The sequence below is a fragment of the Trachypithecus francoisi genome, unplaced genomic scaffold, assembly GCF_009764315.1.
Source record: "Trachypithecus francoisi isolate TF-2019V2 unplaced genomic scaffold, Tfra_2.0 Lachesis_group17, whole genome shotgun sequence".
Lineage (NCBI taxonomy): Eukaryota > Metazoa > Chordata > Mammalia > Primates > Cercopithecidae > Trachypithecus > Trachypithecus francoisi.
This window is the reverse complement of record NW_022681462.1, coordinates 24,456,208-24,477,573: the sequence shown is the minus strand read 5'-3', so window position 1 is coordinate 24,477,573 and position 21,366 is coordinate 24,456,208. Positions and strand designations below refer to the sequence as shown.

The 21,366-nt window shown below is 45.5% G+C and overlaps 1 protein-coding gene and 1 pseudogene across 1 annotated transcript in view; both read right to left on the bottom strand.

Annotated features, from left to right (window-relative positions):
* The window catches only part of ACTG2 (actin gamma 2, smooth muscle), a 27,054-nt gene extending 15,707 nt beyond the window's left edge, over positions 1–11,347 (bottom strand). The window contains exons 1-3 of the mRNA XM_033175129.1: positions 11,229–11,347; positions 2,689–2,850; positions 1,693–1,821 (exon numbers count right to left, since the gene is read on the bottom strand). Coding sequence (XP_033031020.1) covers positions 1,693–1,821; positions 2,689–2,814 — 255 coding nt within the window. The 5' untranslated portion in view covers positions 2,815–2,850; positions 11,229–11,347. The remainder of the gene's footprint in view (positions 1–1,692; positions 1,822–2,688; positions 2,851–11,228) is intronic.
* On the bottom strand, positions 7,134–21,366 carry LOC117063077 (annotated as a pseudogene).

The window sequence follows — 21,366 nt, the reverse complement described above, 5'->3', positions numbered from 1 at the left end:
CTCGGCTCAAGTGATCCTTATGCCTCAGCCTCCTGAACAGCTGAGACCACAGTCATGTGTTACCATGCCCAGTAAATTTTTAAATTTTTATTTCATAGAGATAGGGTCTCACCATGTTGCCCAGGCTGGCCTCAAGCTATCCTCCTGCCTTGGCTTCCCAAAGTGTTGGGATTATAGGCATGAGCCACTGGCCTCTATTACGTGTGTGTGTTTTTTTATTTTTATTTTTTATTTTTCGAGACGGAATCTCACTCTGTTGCCCACGGTGGTGTGCAGTGATGCAATCTCGGCTCACTGCAACCTCTGCCTCTTGCATTCAAGCGATTCTCCTACCTCAGCCTCCTAAGTAGCTGGTATTACAGGCGCCCACCACCACGCCCAGCTAATTTTTGTGTTTTTAGTAGAGACGGGATTTCACCATGTTGGCCAGGTTGGTCTTGAACTCCTGACTTTGTGATCCACCTGCCTTGGCCTCCCAAAGTGCTGGGATTACAGGCGTAAGCCATCATGCCCAGCCTATTATGTTTTTAAATTAGATAATGTTACATATCTATGAATCATACATGTCACTTATTGAGCACATAAGTATGTTCCATGCCTTGGGATTATACTAAGCATTTACCTAATTCAATCTCTAAAGCAACCTAAAGCACAAAGTGTTTTTTATCTTCACTTTACAAATGGGAAAACTAAGACTTACAGGGTGGGTTTTGCACCTGGATTTCCTGCCATTGCCTCTAATGTCTGTGCTCTTACCCACTCCACTGTATAACGTGAAATCTATTGCATTTTATATGCAGTACTTATCTCACATCGAGTGACTCAATCTAGGATTTAGAGAAAAGTATAAATGAATTACAGACTTCAAGTCAACATTCCTCATTTCCAGTTGCAGTCTGCTCAGTAAGCCCTGTATCACATTTCCGAAGACAGCCATTGCAGAAACAAGAACACTCAGCCAACTGTCAGCACAGTTAATCGCAAGAATATTAGAAAGGCTCTATTAGCATTTTGCACACATAATTTTGTTGACCATGAGCTCCACCATGTAAAAGTTCTGCCGCCCCCCCCAACCATATTTTCTTAAACAAAAAGGCTTCTAGAAACCCTGAGAGAGTTCTACTTAAAAACTTTCACTGGAGACTCATCATCATACTCTAGCATCAGTCTACCTATGTGAAGTCTTGACAGGGAAGATAAGAATGAGAGACGGCTGTTTGCCTCTCTTGAGCCAGCACCAGCATTTTAAAGAAGGGGTGAGCACTGGCCTGAGTAAATATTGCAGGAAAAGATGATCATGGGGATTAGGCGGGGACAGGTCCTCCGATGCCAAGACAGGGAGTTAGGAACCCCCGTTGGTTAATGAAGAGCTACTGAAGATTTCTGAGGAGGTGAGTGACATGAGCTGACCTGTGTTTAGAAAGATCATCAGCTTTGCAGCAGTGTAGAGAATGAATTCGGTGAATGAGGGCAAGAGACCAAGAAATCAGCCAGGAAGTCATTGCAATAGTCCAGGGAGAGATGTTGGCAGCCTAGGTTGGAGAAATGGTTGTGGGGCTGAAAAGAAAGGAAAGACAGAAGCGAGAAGCATTTTAGATTGAGAGTTGACAGAGCACAGTGGCCTATGGATACGAGGGTCATGATGATGGGTGATCATTAAAGTAGGCTCATTAAGGGGGAGTCTACAGATACCTTCTCCATGTCATCCCAGTTGGTGATGATGCCGTGTTCAATAGGGTATTTGAGAGTTAGGATCCCTCGCTTGCTCTGAGCTTCATCCCCCACATAGCTGTCTTTCTGGCCCATTCCCACCATCACACCCTGCAATGCAAAGAGAAGAAAAGAGAAATGAATTGACTGAGGTCTCCACACAGAGGGATTCAGGCACTGGAAGGTCTCTGAAGAAGGATGAGGATGGGAAAAACAGCTTTCTTCACCTGGAAACAGGATAGCAGGAGACAGGATGGAGCAGATACCAGTGAGTGTGGAGGTGTCAGGAAGAGAAGGTGGAAGATTTCTTGTGGGTTGGCCTTTCTTCTTTCTCTTCAGGCAATGTTGTTTTCTGAGATAAAACAAGCCCCTCCCATACACTTCTTCCCCTCATCCTACTACACACAGACACACAGACACACACACACACACACACACACACACAACTTGTATGTACCCTCCTCAAATCCCCTGTGCCTGCACTTTTAGATCTCCAAATCTTTGCTATTCTCTTCACCTGCTGAAATCCTTCTTATTCTCAGGTATTCCTTTTTCTGTGACACCTTTCCCTTCCTATGAAATATTTTACCTCTATCACAGTCCATGATCTCTGACTAGTTAAGTGTATTTCTTCACAAAATGTAAATTTCTTAAAGGCAAGAGGCTTGTTCAATTAATTTTTCCAAACCTAGCAACCCCCCAAATGTAAGCCAGACACAATAGTATCATTGTGTGCCCGACGTATATTGGTTTTGGCCCTGGATATTTCTACTTAAAGGGTCCTGCTCTCTCAGTTAATCAGAAAAGAACTCCCTACACCTGGCATGCATGCACGCATGTGCATGCAGAGACACACACACACACACACACACACATACACACACACACTCCCTTCCTCTAACCCCCAGCTCAGCAGGGTCTCACAGTGCAGCGCTTACTCCTAGTGGCTCAAAGCCTGGTATCCAGATGAGCACACACCTGGTGTCGAGGGCGGCCCACGATGGAGGGGAAGACAGCCCGGGGGGCATCATCTCCTGCGAAGCCTGCCTTGCATAGGCCAGAGCCATTGTCACACACGAGCGCGGTGGTCTCCTCTTCACACATGGTGTGAGTGGCCGAGTGAGCTGGGGACTGGAGCACCTTGCAGTTTGTGGGAGAAGAGAACTAGTCAGCCACTTGTCAAATCAGTTTGCAGACAGTTTCTTGGCTTTGGGGCCTGACCCTACCTGCAACCAGGGCACACTTCCAGGAGGGACAGGCATGGGCTTGGCCTCCCACTCTCTGGCAGTTGAGCCTCCTCCCTTTACCCTGAATTGTGAATTGTGCCCCCCTAAAGATTCATGTTTAAGTCCTAACCCCCAGTACCCAGAAGATGACTGTATTTGGAGATAGGGTCTTTAAAGAGATAATTAAGTTAAAATGAGATTAATGCAATATGGCTGTCATCCAATATGAATACTCCAATAGGATGGGTGTCTTTATAAGAAGAGGAAATTAGGATCCAGATGCATGCAGAGGGTAGGCCACGGGAGGATGCAGTGAGAAGGTGACCACATACAAGCCAAAGTAAGAGGCTAAAAGTTCTGGAAGGACACCTAGCAAACCGATTATAGTGATTACCTCTGGGAGTGTGGAGAAGAACTGGGAGAGGAAGTGCTGTGTTATATCTATAATATTTTAATTTTTTTACAAGGAGGCTGCATTTGCATATAGTTTATATAATTAAAATTCAATAGCATAACATATCACTAAGGAAAAAACAGGCAGTGGTTATAGGTGAAATGTACACTCCTAAGGGTAGAAGCACCTTGACAAGGAAGGGGCAGTCTGGGAGGAGAGAGGAAGAGAAGGAACTCCATGATGGGACTCACTGTATGCTGCCTCGACAGATGGGGACAACAGAGGATTCCCTCCCCCAAGCCGAGATCCGAATTAGGATGGATGCAAACTAATGAAGAAATTAACTTTCCCAACATCTGCTGCATGCATTCTTTCTTTCTTTTTTTCTGCCTTCCTTCCCTCCTGTGTCTCTTTCCTTCTCTTTCTTTCTTTTGAGTTACAAACAGCAGCTGACAAATTCCTGGCATTTGGTGATGAAGGAGAAGCAACAGAGCCTCGGAAGATGGTGAGAGATTGCCTCCTAGCCTGGGAGGACCCAGTGGGGCGGGGCAGAAGTGGGGAAGGCCCCAGCTGAGGGGCTGGGGAGGCAGACTTCCAGAAGTCCAGAGAAAAGAGAAGTGCCAGGCACAGAAAGAGAAGGCGGGCTGAAGTTTTATCCAGAATGTGTGACCGCAGGTGCCTACGACATGGAGCGGGGAGAGGGGAACTTCTGAAACCTGTGATCCTGGTCCCAGATGGCCTCATGCAGAAGCTGGACAGAGAAGACTGTGACTGAAGCAGAGAGGAGGCAGCACCACAGGCCTGAGAATGCGAGGTCTGAAGGCTAGGTAGACACTGAGCAGAGGCTTGTTAACATTTTCAAGAGTAAAACAAAGCCCTTCTCAGTTATATTCAAAGCAAGGCTCACACTAGGGGAGAGGCCTGCTGTGACTTCTTAAATCCAGCTTTGCCTCTGTCTCTGCTGATCCTTATGTCTCCCATGGCCCCAGTGATGAGTCCTCATTCTCTAAACCAGCCCACAAGGTCCAGAATAGGATATCCCTCTTGATAAAGCCATGAAGCAATAATACAATTTGGTATATTTGCAGCTGCCTCAGTCAGTGTCAATGAGGAGGCAGCAATATGTCTCAGGGCTGTACTCTTGACCCTTTCTCATGTGACATTTTTATAAATGAATGAAAATATAAAGCACAGGTTGATCAAGTTTTCAGATAAAACAGCTGGGAGAGAGTAATATTAAATACACTGGGTGAAAGAATAAAAATCCAAGAAGATCTCAAAAGGCAGAGAAAATGAGCTGAATCAAAAGAGGTTTCTTTCTTTTTTTTTTTTTTTTTGAGACGGTGTCTTGCTCTGTCACCCAAGCTACAGTGCAGTAGCAAGAACACGGCTCTCTGCAGACTTGACCTCCCAGGCCCAAGCGATCCTCCCACCTCAGCATCCCCAGAAGCTGGGATCACAGGCATGCCCTGCTATGCCTAGCTGATTTAAAATTTTTTTTCTGTACAGATGGGGTCTCCCTCTGTTGCCCAGGCTGGTCCTGAACTCCTGAGCTCAAGTGATTCTCCTGCCTCAGCCTCCCAAAGTGCTGAGATTACAAGTGAGCCACCACACACAGCCAAGGTTAAATTTAATGAAACGAATATGAATTCCTATATTGTGAGTTTCAATAACCAAACTCTGAAAGCTCTTGTGGCCAGGCACATTGGCTCACGCCTATAATCCCAGCACTTTGAGGCGGGCGGATCACGAGGTCAGGAGATCGAGACCATCCTGGCTAACATGGTGAAACCCTATCTCTACTAAAAATACACACACAAAAAAAAATTAGCCAGGCGTGGTGGCGGGCACCTGTAGTCCCAGCTACTCAGGAGGCTGAGGCAGGAGAATGGCGTGAACCCGGGAGGCAGAGCTTGAAGTTAGTCGAGATCACGACACTGCGCTCCAACCTGGGTGACAGAGCGAGACTCTGTCTCAAAAAAAAAAAAAAAAAAGAAAGAAAGAAAGAAAAAAGAAAGCTCTTGTTTAGCATCTGTGAGCAGGACTTGGCGTCTTGTTGATCATTAGCGGTGTGCTATGGCCGGGATAAAAGCTACCTCTGCCCTTAGCTGGGGTACTGTGTGTGGTTCTTGGGGCCACCCTTGCTGGCAAAGGTGTGGAGAAGTGGCTTCACAGTCACTGCTTGTGAGTGTCAAATTGTACTACTTTTCTGAAAGGGAATTTGAAAATACTTATTAAAAGCCTTAAAGATGTACACACCTTTTGACTCCCCAAAAGCACTTCTACGAATCTATCTTTGTGAAACAGTCATGGGTGAATGAAAAGATTTGGCCTGTTTTCACACCTTTGTTTAAAATGATCAAAATTAGGAACAATTTCAATATCAAAAAAAAGTTACTGAATAACAAATAAGTTGGCTTGTAAAGTAATTGCTGGAAGCCTCCATGCAATGGAGAGACTAAAATATTTAATGCAATAGAAAAGTTGCAAGTTGCTTTGGTAGGTGAAACAGCAGTATGTTCAGTGTTCCCATTTTTGGTAAAAATGGATTTTTAATTTTAAAAAACATGGGGTTTTCCACATATATTATCTATTTAATCCTCAAAACAGCCCCGAGAGAAGATATCTTTAATTCCATCTCATTGCTTTGGAAGCCAAATCTCAGAGAAGGTAAAGAAGCCAGAGCTCTCTTCACTGAGAAGAGGCTGGGAGAGGCAGGCCTGACACCCACTGAGGACACTTCCCAAGCCTGAGATGTGCCTTCCTCACTACTTTGGGGAGCTGTCATAACTTCTCCATGTTTGGTGTTTTTGCTTCAGTCTGTCTGTCCAGAGCTGTTGGCAGCAAGCACCCTAAAACAAAAGGGTCTGTGTTCTTTTCTCTCTATGAAATGGAGTCCCTCCTGTGCCAGGGCCACGCCTAGATTTACTTTTTACAGCCCTAGCACCTAAGTGGGTGTTTAACACATAGGCGGTGCTATGGTTGGAATGTTTGTGCCCTTCAAAATTCATGTTGAAATTTCATTACCAATTTTAGCAGCAGGGTTCTGCCCTCTTGAATGGACTAATGTCCTTCTCAGGAATGGGTTTTTTATAAAAGGGCGAATTTGGTCCCTTCTCGCTCTCTCTTGCCCTTCTGCCACGTGAGGGCACAGCAACAAGGCGCCATCTTGGAAGCAGACTCTGGGCTCTCACCAGACAGACACTGAATCTGCTGGTGCCTTGATCTTGGATGTCCCAGCCTCCAGAACTTTGAGAAATAAATTTCCATTGTTTATAAATAACCCAGTCTTATATATTCTGTGGTAGCAACAAACATGGATTAAGACAGTAGGTGTTCAATAAATATTGAATGACAGTGTTGCCATCTGAGTGGCCCCTCCCAGACCTGGTGTGCTCTGCCACTGGGATACCTGAGTCCCCACAGTCCAGCCTCATGATGGTTCAGTCACAAGGGCCTGACTTAGAATCACATGGGCAGTTTCCTCTCCAAGCTGGCCAGTGAACAGCAGTGCTGCCCTGTTCTAGCAGGTGGTCCACCTTGAGGGGAAAGCAACCTCCAAAGCGAGGAAGTAGCAAAAGAGGCAAAGCTGTGCTCCGAGACTGTCTCCCTCTGGGGTCCCTCAGCGTCCCTCTCTCCTGTGTGACTTACAGTTCAAGCCTGTCTGGGTTTTCAATGAGCCCTTTTGTCTCCCTCCCCAAACTCACTCCAGCGTTTCCCACACACAGAAAGAGGCAGAGCCTGGAATCTTGTTTCCAGTGCAGAGCAGCAGCTGAGACAAGCCACAAGGCGACTTGAAGCTGTCAGCAACGCTGTTCTGCAGCACTTCGGGTGGCCTGGAGTTGACTGCTTTGAAGGCAAAACCCAATGTGAAGCGAGGGCGGAGAAGGCAGAGGGAAGGCAGGGGGAGGGCTGGTGGAGTCGAGCCTCCGAAGGGCCGCGTGCTGCTCTGAGAAGAAGGTGTTCACCCTGGAGCCAGACTCCCGTACTGTCTCTGCCAGGAGAAATTCTAAACTTTCCTCAGCTGCTTTCTGGTAATTTGTGGCTAGACTCGAGCATGTCAGCTGAACCAGAGCCAAAGTCACTGTGGTTTCCTGGGGTCACAACCGCTTCATGCTTGGCGGGGAGCAGAGAGTTGCTCTGGTTCCTTCAGCACGAATGACATCTGGGCTTCATTGAAGCTCTCACTGACTCAAGAACAAAGCTTTTATTCCCTTTGCCACGAAGGTGGCCAGAAACCAAAGACATAATGAGTGCAAATCATTTGCTCACTCACCCGTCTCCCTGGCCATCCCAAACACGATGTGAGGGCAGAGCTGTTAAAATCCACCCACCCCAGTACCTAGAAGGAGACAAGTTTGGCTCTAGAAATCTTCTCACTGCTCCTTCCTTTACCCTCTTCTCCCTCCTGGTTCCCGCTTCCCACAGCCCAGTCCCTTTGTCCTTCCCTGGGCCCTAGTTTCTCCGCTAGAACATGGAAATGATAGTATCTATCTCACAAGATGATGGAATGGAAATGAAGGTGCCGTAGACATTGTAAATGTAGGCAAATTCCAGCCTGTTTCTATAATGGTCTATATCTCAGGATGGTTTTTCCTTTCTTTTTTTTTTTTTTAAATACTGGGCCTCACTCTGTCACCTAGGCATTGAGTCCAGTGGCACCATCAAGCTCACTGCAGGCTTGAACTCCTGAGCTCAAGAATCCTTTCTCCTCGTCCTAGGAGCTGGGATGACAGGCATGTGGCTGGCATGGTCACTACATTCTGCTAAGTTCAATTTTTTTTTTTTAGAAACAGGGTCTTGCTATGTTGCCCAGGCTGGTCTCAAACTCTTGGCCTCAAATTGTCCTCCTGCCTTGGCATCCCAAAGTATTGGGATTACAGGTATAAACACTGCACCTGGCCCTACATTTTCAAATGGTTGAGAAAAAAACAAAAGAAAAAAATATTTCATGACGCGTGGAAATTATATGACATTCAAATCTCAGCGTCTAATAAATAAAGTCTTACTGAGACACAGCCACACCCATTCACTTACATATTATCTATGGCTGCTTTTGTTACAATGGTAGAATTGAGCACTTGTGACAGAGACCTTCAGGCTCCTAAAGCCTAAAATATTTACTTTCTGGGCCTCATCAATCCCTGTCGTCAAAGGCTGCAAAGAATAATAATTCTTATTAATCTCTCTTACTCTTCTCCATCAAAACTTGCTCCCAGGATGAAGCCTGTCATATTGAAAGGAATTGAATGATCCATTTCACACATCAATGACTACTGAAAGTTGAATTTATGTCAGTTCTCAAAGACATTTTCATTTTGACAGAAAGTGTTAGGCCTAAAAAGAGGGCCTCTGTGATAATGAGATTTCAAACAATAGCTGGGGACAGGTTTTTGGGTGAGGGCTTCAAGTGACATGTAAGCAGCTGCGTCTCTGCCTTTTATTATTTGCTTACACATATCTACAAACCATCAGAAACCCTGGCGGAGAGAAATCATCTATGAAAAACACTGCCATGGTGGAAAATTCTAGCAGCACCTCTAATTAATTTGTGGTATCTTCACGAGGTTCATATATATACGTGAGTTCAGTGAAAAACAACTCTGTTGAGTAATATTTTGGATCCTCCAGAATCTGTCGCGGGTGCCTTCTCTTTTGGCTCTTACCTGGCCTTCCATTCACTCCCCTGGTTCTGCTCCTGTCCAGACCCCTCTCTTGAGCTCTAGGCCTGCACAGCCTGCTGTGCATCTCCCCCACCAACCCCTCGACCCCGGCACCCCAACTCCACACCTCCAGGACTGCTCTCCTCATCACCAGCCTCTGCCTGGAGCTGCCCTCACAGACTCACACCACCCACCCTGAGCCCACACCCAATGCCCTGGTGCCGCCCTCTTCCCTCTCAACCTATCACCAGCCCTTCTTACTTCTACCTCCACGGCACCCATGCCACCAGCTCAGGACCACCGCATGCTGCAGTTGTGCTCTTGCCCTGTTGCAGTCCACTCTCCTCACAGCTGCCAAAGCAGCCCCTTCAACAGATACCCTCCAGATTAAAACCCTTCCATGGCTCCCCATAGCCTGATCCTTTAGAGTCTAAAGCCCTTGTAATCCAGCTCTGTTGACCCCTTGATTTTAGTTTTACCTGATTCTTGCCTTGCCATCTAAATTGAGTGGAGTTGAGCCACTTGAGTCCCAAAGACCATGCTCACTCTTTACCAGGACTACCTTACTTCAGGACCAAGCTCAGGCACCTCTTCCTCCAGGAAGTCTTCCCTGATAACTCCTGGGCTGAGTGATGGGCTCCTCCTGGGCTTTACCCCTTTCATATACTTATTTGCTCCATGGTTCTCATCTGTTTATCTGTCTCTTCCAGTAACTGCAGAAGCCTCTCCACTGTCCCTAAGGAGCAGGGACAGTGCCTGGTCCATAATAAGTGCTCAGTAAATGTTGGCAGAATGAACAAGGGGAAAGAGGAAAGATATCTTGCCCCAAGTTCATGATGTCACACGGCCCATCCTCTTTTCTCAGGCCTGGCATGTAGGATCTTACTGTTCTTTGCAGTTTCTCCAGCACCCATCCATCTCTGTCACAGGAAGCTCTGCCTCTTTTCAGCCCAAGGGTTAGTATGAGAGTCCAAACCACATTCACGTAATCAAAGTGAGCACTTAGAGCCTCCCTGTACAAAGTGTGGTCCCAGACCAGCAGCCTCAGCATCGCCTGGGAGCTTGTTAGGAATCCCAAGTATCAGGCCACATCTCGGCCTACTGGAATCAGAATCAGGGGTGGGGCACAGGGCAATCTATGTTTTAACAAGCCCTCCGGGTGGTTCTTCAAGTTTGAGAACTCAGGGCAGGACCCTGACAGCCTTGAGCTGAGTGCTGTATATATGCATTCTCTCATTTAATCCTCACACCATCGCCAAGTAGATATTGTTATTCTTGCCCCCATTTTACAGGTGAGGAAGCTGAGGTCACCCAGTAACTTGGTTAGCCTGGCAGTCTGCCTTCAAGTCCTGCACCGCCACACCCAGCCTGCCTCATCTGTGAAGAGATGCTAGTGAGTTCTGATGCCAAACGTGGAAGTGGCCCCTTAATCTCATCTTCCTCTTAATTCTTTGTGCACGTGTGTCTGTGTGTGTTGGGTGGGTTGGGGAGTAATGACATCTGCAAATGGGTTACAGTTGGGTGTGAGTCTTTTGAATGAGTGGCTGAATGTCTTTAGGCCTCAATGTCCTCATCAGAGGAGGAGAATGAACTAGATGGGCCCCAAGGTCCTTCTACCCCAAAACCTCATGATGCCACAGGGCCAGTGGAATTTTCCCCATCCCCCAATGATCCTAGAGCCTTCAAGAACTGCAAAAACCCTCCATTCTCCTCAGCCAAGCACAAATCAGAGGACAGAGACCCAGGGGATCTGAAGAAAATACCCTCCCATTCCCAGCACAGACATTTCATGGACTAAACAGCTCACAGACACCAGGATCACTGTTGGCTTTGGCTCAAGTATTCTGAAAAGAAGCTGCTTTTCTGCAAAGTATATGATCCCCTAAAACAGCCTCCCAGACATTCTAACTCAACACAAAGGACATCAGGATGTGGACCTTCACTGACCCCGGGGGAGCAGGGCTAGTAGAGACTGCAGGCATTATATCCCACCAGCCCCTTCCGAGGCAGGGAGCACGGTTCCAAGCTGCCCCTGCCCCAGGATGTCCCGTGGCCAGCGATGCCTTTTCCCGGCAGGCTGCAGTATGTTCGCAGGTGCTGCTTCCCACCAAGTGCCCTGACGTGTGATCTGGGCCAGCGCCACAGAAGTCAGGCCAGTCTAGAGGCACCTCCCGCACCCAGGAGGCCAGGCAGCCCCCGGAAAGGAAGAGGTGGCAAAAGCCGTACAGTACTCACCGAGGGTATGAGAGGTTCTTCTCCCAGTGACTGAGGGCTGGTGTGTCTTTGGCATGAATACCAGAGCAATATAAAACCCCAGAGGCGGATCTTCTTTAAACAAAGTCCCTAAAAAGGCCAGCTGACGGTGTGTTAGCAATATTACCATATAAGGTGGTTTTTTCAATAAATCGCCTTGGGGGTAGGGAAGGGGGGTGGGTAGAGTGAATTATCATTTGAAAAATGTATGCAAAAGGACTCAGTGGCAACAGCCCTGGTGCTGGTAGATTTGTTCCTTTTATGCTGCACTTGCATAAACAAAACTCACACCAGGCCTTATAAGCTGCCCAGAGTGAGACCAGATGCAGCTGTGCTCCTGGAGTGAGAACCATACCAAGAATGGCAGTGAGCCTCCTCCGTCCACACCTCCCTCCTCAGGGCCTGCTGCATGCCGCCCCTGGGTCTGCCTGGGACACCCAGGCAGTGTCCCCAAAATGGGTGCAATTATGCCTTGTCTGGCACAATCCTGGAACCAATGAAAGCTGGAGTGAAATGCCACCTGTACCCAGGAAAGAAATCTTGTGTGCCTTACTCACCTGCTGCACCTTGGCACAAGCTCTTAACCCTTGAGCTGAGTTCTCTGAGGGTCTCAGGACACCTTAAGCTTCATTCTCTCTTGGGTTCTTCATGGATTTCCTCTACCAGTCTCTAAATATCGAGAATTGCAGACTGAGGGACCTGCTTCAGGGTTGAGGCACACCTAACAAGACTCCTGGCCTGTAGGATTTTCCACAGTCCTGTGATTCTTGAGCTTCTTCTTCTTTTTTTTTTTCTTTTTTCTTTTTTGAGACAGAGTCTTGCCCTGTCTCCCAGCCTGGAGTGCAATGGCACAATCTTGGCTCACTGCAACCTCCGCCTCCCGGGTTCAAACAATTCTCCTGCCTCAGCCTCCTGAGTAGCTGGGACTACAGGCACCTGCCACCACACCCAGCTAATTTCTGTATTTTTAGTAGAGACAGGATTTCACCATGTTGGCCAGGCTGGTCTCGAACTCCTGACCTTGTGATCTGACTGCCTTGGCCTACAGGTGTGAGCCACTGTACCTGGCCTTCTTCTTCTTCTTCTTTTTTTAAATTAGACAGAGTTTCGCTCTTGAACTCCTGGATTCAAACAATCCCTCCTCCTTGGTCTCCCAAAGTGTGGGGATTACAGGTATGAGCCACCATGGCTGGCTGGTTCTTGCTCTTCTTTGTGTAATTCATGTACTCTCCCTAGGTAGCTTGTTCATTTCCCACATTAATCAGCTACCAGCTCTGTGGTATGACTTTCAACTCCACATTCTCATGGTCCCCCTCCCTCACCCTAATCCAGACTAAAATGATCAATTGCCTATTGGACATCCCAATCCAGATGACTCTCCAGCTCTTCAAACTCATCCTGTCTAAAACTGAGCCCTTCTTCCCTACCCTCAAAGCTGCTATGCCTCCTGCATTGCCAACTTCCAAGTCCATCCCCTCAGCCCTTCAAGCTAGAAGCCAGTCAGTCTAGAGCCCTCTGTCTCCCTCATGCTCCCACAACCACCTGGTCACCACAGCCTGGTGCTCCTCCCATCAGAAATGCCCCTCAGCTCTTGTCCTCCCTCCATCCCTGCTGGCCTGTGTTGCCTCAGGCTCCAGTCCTACCTGGCCTAGAGTGGGGCACAGTTTCCTGACTGGCCTCTCTGACTCTGCTCTGTCATCAACACAGAGATTCCCAAAGCATGAGGACCACTAGAGTGCAGCGGCAGTGTGACATGGGAATGTGCTCACAATGCAGGTTCTCAGGCACCACCTAGCCCTATTGAAACAGAAACTCGGGGAGTGGGCCTCAGCCACCTGTGTCTCTCAAACTTTCACCACCCGGTGCCCAGGATACCCCCGCTTCAATAGAAGAAGTATGCATTGCATCCCTGCTAAGTGCATAGGGACTTCCAGGTGGTTTTGGGTGGCCTGGTGCAATGGCTTGGTGCAGGTCTGGCTTCCTCATTAACTGAAAATTGAGGCAGGAGAAGGTGTGAATGAGGAATGTCCTCTGCTGAGACAGCCCAGAGGAAAGATTAAAAAAAGCTTTCCATGAGGACCTGCAGTTGTTCCCTGTCGACAAGAAACACTGTTGTCATTGTGAGATTCACTCACTCATCGTTTGATCACTGGCCTACGTGTTTAGTGCCTAAGTCTAAATTCCAGGCCCTGTGGGAAGCTTCCTGAGCCTTTCAAGTTCCTAGAAAAACCCTCACTAGGGATTCTAGAGGGAAGAAGGCTCCCTTTCCGGAGCTGTGCTGCATACAAGGTGGCAGTGGATGAGGGGTGAGCTGTTCCAGCATGGACAGAGTGCTCGCAGTCCCAACTGGCTGAGGCAGGTAGCTCAACGCTAAGTGACAGGGTCATAAGCTCCCACTCTGATTCTCTCTTCTTGTGTGGGAATGAGGCCAGGGCAGGAACAGGGTGCCAGTCTCCCTTGACCTGATCATGGGTCTAGAGGGGGCATCCTTTTCCTTCTCAGAGTAAGAGTTGCTTCACAGAGTGAGCTTTCTTCTAATCACTCAGCACCATGGGCAGGGTGCAGGTGGGGACACCTTGCCCTTATGGATACTCGCCTCTTAGGTGGCACAGTCAGCCGATAAACAATGAAAAGCCTATAACAAAGGCACTGGTTGTGATCTAGGCTCCAAACAGCCCAGAGACCAGAAAGCAGGGACTAACTGAATAAACTGAAGCTCTGAGGAAATGCTTAGGGAGAGATCAGAAGGTGGGGGAGGTTACGCCAGGTACTCGATTTTTTTATATTTAAAATGTTTTTCTGGTTTCAAAAATTCAATGCAAAATTTCAAAAAATATAAAAATGTGTATTTTAGAAAGCAAATGCTCCCGATAATCCCACTTAGACCTAAGCCAGAGAAGACCACTGTTAACAGCAATAGGATACCTATTTAAAAAATATTTTTTCCAGATTTTTTCTAACATTTTAATATTATTTTACAAAAATGGGATTATGTCATTGCATATGTTTTTACAACTGTTCTGAAACTTGTCATGTTCTCTTAATACTACTCTCGGATGTCTTTCAAAATCAGTTCATGTAATTTTTTAAACTCTAACATCATTTTACATAGTAGGATATACCATAAATTATTTGACCAATATGCTACTGATGGGCTCTTGGGTCATTTCCAGTGTTTTTACTCATGCCAACATTGCTAACATTAATAAAAGTTTGTATATGTGCCTTTGTGCACATGTGGGAGTATTTTCATATGGTAAATTTGTTAAAGTGGAATTCTTTGATTAAGTAAGCACATGTAGGCCGGGCGCGGTGGCTCAAGCCTGTAATCCCAGCACTTTGGGAGGCCGAGACGGGCGGATCACGAGGTCAGGAGATCGAGACCATCCTGGCTAATACGGTGAAACCCTGTCTCTACTTAAAAATACAAAAAACTAGCCGGGCGACGAGGCGGGCGCCTGTAGTCCCAGCTACTCGGGAGGCTGAGGCAGGAGAATGGCGTAAACCCGGGAGGCGGAGCTTGCAGTGAGCTGAGATCCGGCCACTGCACTCCAGCCTGGGTGGCAGAGCAAGACTCCGTCTCAAAAAAAAAAAAAAAAAAAAAAAAAAGTAAGCACATGTGAAATATTGATGGAACCTGCCAAGTTGTCTTAAAAAAATTTGTACTAGTGGCCGGGTGCGGTGGCTCAAGCCTGTAATCCCAGCACTTTGGGAGGCCGAGGCGGGCGGATCACGAGGTCAGGAGATCGAGACCATCCTGGCTAACACTGTGAAACCCCGTCTCTACTAAAAAATACAAAAACCTAGCCGGGCGAGGTGGCGGGCGCCTGTAGTCCCAGCTACTCGGAGGCTGAGGCAGGAGAATGGCGGTAAAACCCGGAAGGCGGAGCTTGCAGTGAGCTGAGATCCGGCCACTGCACTCCAGCCCGGGCGACAGAGCGAGACTCCGTCTAAAAAAAAAAAAAAAAAAAAAAAAAAAAAAAAAATTTGTACTAGTTTATACTCCTGCCGGGAGAGTATGAGGCCACCTCCCTCTTCATGTTATTAGACAATTAGCATTAATATGGTTTTTTTTTTCAGTACATTACATTTGTTTATTACATTTAGAAACATGTCAGTTTTCATATGACTGGCCACCTTAGAACTATTTGTTTTCTTCCCTAATTACAAAAGTAATATATGCAATGGTTAAAAAAAAAGAGGAAAATATACGAACTAGGTGTTCTAATCTTGAGTTGTTTCCTTGAGTGGGCAATTGTCCAAATGAGCCACTCTGCTCATCTGGCTCTCCTTGTGTCCAGATGAACCATGTGGATCATTGGCAATTACTCATCTTTTAAGTGTTTCCTGATCAGGAAGGAGAAACTTAGTATCTTCTTGTTTTAAAATTATTATTATTATTATTGAGACAGGGTCTTGCTGTGTTGCCCAGGCTGGAGTGCAGTGGTGCAATCACATCTTACTGGAGCCTTGACATCCTGGGCTTAGGTGATTCTCCTGCCTCAGCCTCCATAGTAGCTGGGATTACAGGTGTGTACCACCCTGCCCAACTATTTTATTTTTACTTTTATTTTTTGTAGAGACGAGGTTTCACCATGTTGCCCAGGTTGGTCTCGAACTCCTGGCCTCAAACGATCCAACGGCCTCAGCCTCCCAGAGTGTTGGAATTACAGCATGAGCCACCGCACCCAGCCTAAAATGAAAATGTAAAATTATACGGTAACTAATGAGAATGAATACGTTTGGCTTATAATAACTTTTCTTTTCTCTTCTTTTTTGTTTTTGTTTTTTGAGACAGAGTCTCCCTCTGTCACCCAGGCTGGCGTGCAGTGGTGTGATCTTGGCTTACTGCAACCTCTCTGCCTCCTGGGTTTAAGCGATTCTCATGCCTCAGCCTCCCTAATAGCTGGGATTACAGGTGTGCATCACCACACCTGGCTAATTTTTGTGTTTTTTAGTAGAGACAGAGTTTCACCCTATTGGCCAGGCTGGTCTGGAACTCCTGATCTCAGGTGATCCACCTGCCTCAGCCCCCCTGAGGTGCTAGAATTACAGGCATAAGCCACTGTGCCCAGCCTAACTTTTTTTTTTTTTAATTTGTCTTTCTCTGAAAATGGCTGGTTGCTGTTTATTTATTTATTTTTTCCTATTGGATTGTTCACTTTTATCTTCTTGAGTTATGAGAGATCTTTGTATATCAGTGATATTATTAGCCTTTTGCCTAACACAAGTGTTAAAAATATTTTCCCCCCAGTTTAAACATTTGCCTTTCGATTTTGTCTGGTAGTATTTACCTTAGTAAAGTTTAATCAAATGTCTTTCCTGTTTAGTGTCTGTTTTATAGCATCCTTAGGAAGGCTGAGCACTTCTTTTTATACATTTTAACTTTTAAAAAATTGTAATTGTGGAAAACACATATAATATAAAATTTACAAAACTAACCATTTAAAAATGTGCGGTTCTGTACTTTTTTTTTTTTTTTTTTTTTGAGATGGTGTTTCACTCCCGCTGTCCAGGTTGGAGTGCAATGGCATGATCTTGGCTCACTGCAACCTTTGCCTCCCAGGTTCAAGCGATTCTTCTGCCTCAGCCTCCTGAGTAGCTGGGATTACAGGCACCCGCCACCACACCCAGCTAATTTTTGTATTTTAGTAGAGACAGGGTTTCACCGTGTTGGCCAGGCTGGTCTCAAATTCCTGACCCCAGGTGATCCATCTGCCTCTATCTCCCAAAGTGCTGGGATTACAGGTGTGAACCACTGTGCCCGGTGGTCTTGTACTATTAAGCATATTCACAATGTTATACAACCAGTCTCCAGAACTTTTTTATCTTGCAAAACTGAAACTGTATCCATTAAACAACTCCTCACTTTGCCCTCCCCCAGCCTCTGGCAACCGCTCTTCTGCTTTGTCTCTGAATCTGACATCTCTGAGTACCTTATAAGAGTGGAGTCACACAGTGTTTGCCCTCAAGGTTCATCCATGCTATAGTATGAGTCAAAATTTCCTTGCTTTGTATTTATGTAATTTTATTTTTCAGAGACAAGGTCTTACTTTGTCACCCAGCCTGGTGTGCAGTGGTGTGATCATAGCTCACTGCAGCCTCAAACTCCTTGGCTTGAGCAATGCTCCTGCCTCAACCTCCTAAACAGCTAGGACTATAGGCATGTTCCACCATACCCAGCTAATTTTTTAAAAATTTTAATTTTTGTAGAGGCGGTGGGAGGGGGGTCTCAATATGTTGCCTAGGTTGGTCTTGAACTCCTGGCTTCAAGCGATCCTCCCACCTGTGTCTCCCAAAGTGCAGGGATTACAGGCATGAGCCAATGTGTGGCCTCCTTCCTTTTTAAAGCTGAGTAATATTTCATTGTATCTATATAACACATTCTGTTTATTCATTCATTTATTGAGTGACACTCGAAGTCCTTTCACTTCTTGGGTGTTGTGAATAATGCCACTATGAACATGGATGTACAAATAGCTCTTTGAGACCCTGCTTTTACTTCTTTTGGGTATACACCCAGATATAGAATTGCTAGACCATCTGGTAATTTTCTTTTTACTTTTTTGATGAAGTGCCAAATGGTTTTCTATAGGGACCACATAATTTTCCATTTCCACCAACAGTGGTGCACAATGATTCCGATTTCTCCACATCCTTGCCAACACTTTGTTATTTTCAGGGTTGTTTTTTATTTTTTTAAAGTAGCCATCCTAATGGGTGGCTACTTTAAAAACATTGTATGTGAGCATGTTTTAATTAAACAGACTTTTTTTTTTTTTTTTTTTTTTTTTGAGATAGAGTCTCTCTCTGTTGCCAGGCTGGAGTGCAATGGTGTGATCTCAGCTCACTGCAACCTCCACCTCCCGGGTTCAAGCGATTCTCCTGCCTCAGCCTCCTCAGTAGCTGGGACTGCAGGCGCATGCCACCCTGCTAATTCTTGTGTTTTTAGTAGAGATAGGGTTTCACCATGTTGTCCAGGATGATCTCAATCTGTTGACCTCATGATCCACCTGCCTCGGCCTCCCAAAGTGCTGGGATTACGGGCGTGAGCCACTGCGCCCAGCCCAGACTATTTTTTTTTAGTGTAGTTTTAGGTTCACAGAAACATTGAACAGAAAGTACAGAGAGTTTCCATTACGCCCAACACCAACATACTCTCAGCTTCCTCCACTATCAAAGTCCTACACCAAAACGGTTCATTTGTTACAACCAGTGAACCTACACTGACACATCATTATCACCCAAAGTTCATAGTTTGCATTAGGATTTGCTCTTGGTGTTGTACATTCAATGGGTTTTGACAAATGTATAATGCCATGTATCCACTCTTATACTGTAGTGTCATACAGAGCAATTTCACTGACCATTATTCATCCTTTCCTCCCCACAACCACTGGCAACCATTGATCTTTTTACTGTCTCCATAGTTTTGCCTTTTCCAGAATGCCATATAATTGAAATCATACAGTATGTGGCCTTTTTAAGGTTGACTTTTTACTTAGCAATAGGGAGTTAAGTTATCGCCATGTCTTTTTATGGTTTGATATTTTATTTCTTTTTAGTGCTGAATGATGTTTCATTGTTTGGATGTACTACAGTTTACATATCCACTCACCTACTCAATGACATCTTAGTTGCCTCCAAGTTTTGGCAGTTATGAATAAAGTTGCTCTAAACATCCTTTTGGGCTGGGTGCAGTGGCTCACAGCTGTAATCCCAGCACTTTGGGAGGCTGAGGCAAGCAGATCACCTGAGATCAGGAGTTTGAGACCACCCTGGCCAACATGGCGAAACCCCATCTCTACTAAAAATACAAAATTAGCTAGGTGTGGTGACACATGCCTGTACTCCTAGCTACTCAGGGGGCTGAGGCAGAAGAATCGCTTGAATCTGGGAGGCAGAGGTTGCCATGAGCCCAGATTGCACCAATGCACTCCAGCCTGGGTGACAAAGACAGACTCTGTCTCAAAAAAAAAAAAAAAAAGTCCTTTTGCAAGTTTCTGTGTTAGCATAAGTTCTCAACTCATTTGGGTAAATACCAAGAAGTGCAATTGCAAGATCTTCTGGTAAGAATATGTTTACTTTTGTAAGAAACTTCCAAATTGCCTTTCAAAGTAGCTGTACCATTTGGCATTCCCACCAGCAAGGAGTGAGAGTTCCTGTTGCCCCACATCCTCATGGTTTTGATTTGCATTTGAGCCTTTCAATATAACAACATTTTTTTCCCACTTGACAGTCATTGATTTTTAATTTCTTCAAGGGAAGAAAATAGCAAATATTTATTCAGAAACTTTTAAAAATAAACGTTTGTCATTTCACTTTTGCCAAAATAAAAATTATTTTCATATGATCTAAAAAGAATACTCATTCAAAAAACTTCAGGAATAAGACAAACAAAGTAGAAAAAAATTCCCACCATCGTGATAGCCACTTTGAACTTAAATCTTTCCAGACATTTTCAAGATATATACACATTTAGAAAAATGGTATCAGGGCCAGTGGCTCATGCCTGTAATCCCAGCACTTTGGGAGACTGAGGTGGGAGGATTGCTTGACGCCAGGAGTTCAAGACCAGCCTGGGCAAAATAGTGAGACCCTGTCTCTACAAAAAAAAAAAAAAAAAAAAATTAAAAATTAGTTGGGTGTAGTGGTGTGGATCTGTAGTCCCAGTTACCTGGGAGGCTGAGGCAGGAGGAGCCTTTGAGCCCAGGAGTTCAAACCTGCAGTGAGATATGATTGTGCCACTGCACTCCAGCCTGGGCCTCCCAAATTGCTGGGATTACAGGTATGAGCCACTGTGCCCGGCCTCTTATCTGCCTTTTATTTCAACTGTTCTAGTGTTAAGCTGTACTGGTGATAGCCTTCTCTCATTGACCACTCCAGGCCATCTCCTTTAGGGACCCCTGACCACACAAATACTTGTTTAAAGTTCCTCCATTTACTTCTCATATCAATAAAGAAAAACGAAGACCTCTAGTTGATAATGTTAAATTCAATCTTTAGCTTTCTCTTCAATCCATGACTGACTAAAAGTTTTGTTTCTGAGGATGATTTTCATCTGGATAAAAAACAAACTTCTTGGTCATTAGAGAAATGCAAGTCAAAACCACAATGAGATACCATCTCACGCCTGGTAGAATGGTGATCATTAAAAAGTCAGGAAACAACAGATGCTGGCGAGGATGTGGAGAAATAGGGACACTTTTACACTGTTGGTGGGAATGTAAATTAGTTCAACCATTGTGGAAGACAGTGTGGTGATTCCTCAAGGATCTACAACCAGAAATACCATTTGACCCAGCCATCCCATTACTGGGTATATACCCAAAGGATTATAAATCATTCTACTATAAAGACACATGCACACGTATGTTTCTTGTGGCACTATTCACAATAGCAAAGACATGGAACCAACCCAAATGCCCATCAATGATCGACTGGGTAAAGAAAATATGCCACATATCCACTGTGGAATATTATGCAGCCATAACAAAAAGAATGAGTTCATGTCCTTTGCAGGGACATGGATGAAGCTGGAAACCATCATCCTCAGCAAACTAACAGAGGAACAGAAAACCAAACACTGCATGTTCTCACTCATAAGTGGGAGTTGAACAATAAGAACACATGGACACAGGAAGGGGAACATTACACACCAAGGCCTGTTGGGAGGTGGGGGACAAGGGGAGGGAGAGCATTAGGACAAATACCTAATGCATGTGGGGCTTAAAACCTAGATGACAAGTTGATACAGCAAACCACTATGGCATGTGTATACCTATGTGACAAACCTGCATGATCTGCACGTTATCCCAGAACTTATAAGGTAAAAACAAACAAAAAACTTCCCAATAGCTATGGTTGTCCCTAAAATGAATCCCAAGGTAAACAAGAAGGCAGCAAATGTGGTGAATCCAGGCGGAACAACTGAAAGAGGATCTCTCCAGGCTGCACTTGTATCAGTGTTTAGTGTGTTCCCTCCAAAGAAGAGCCGATTACAAAGCTGTGTGTACACAGTCAAAATGAAAATGAAAGCAGCATGGATACAAGCCAGAGGTGCTAAAAGGAGGAACAGAGTGAACGAAGCATGATTTTGGTAACCGTAATAGTTGTGAAT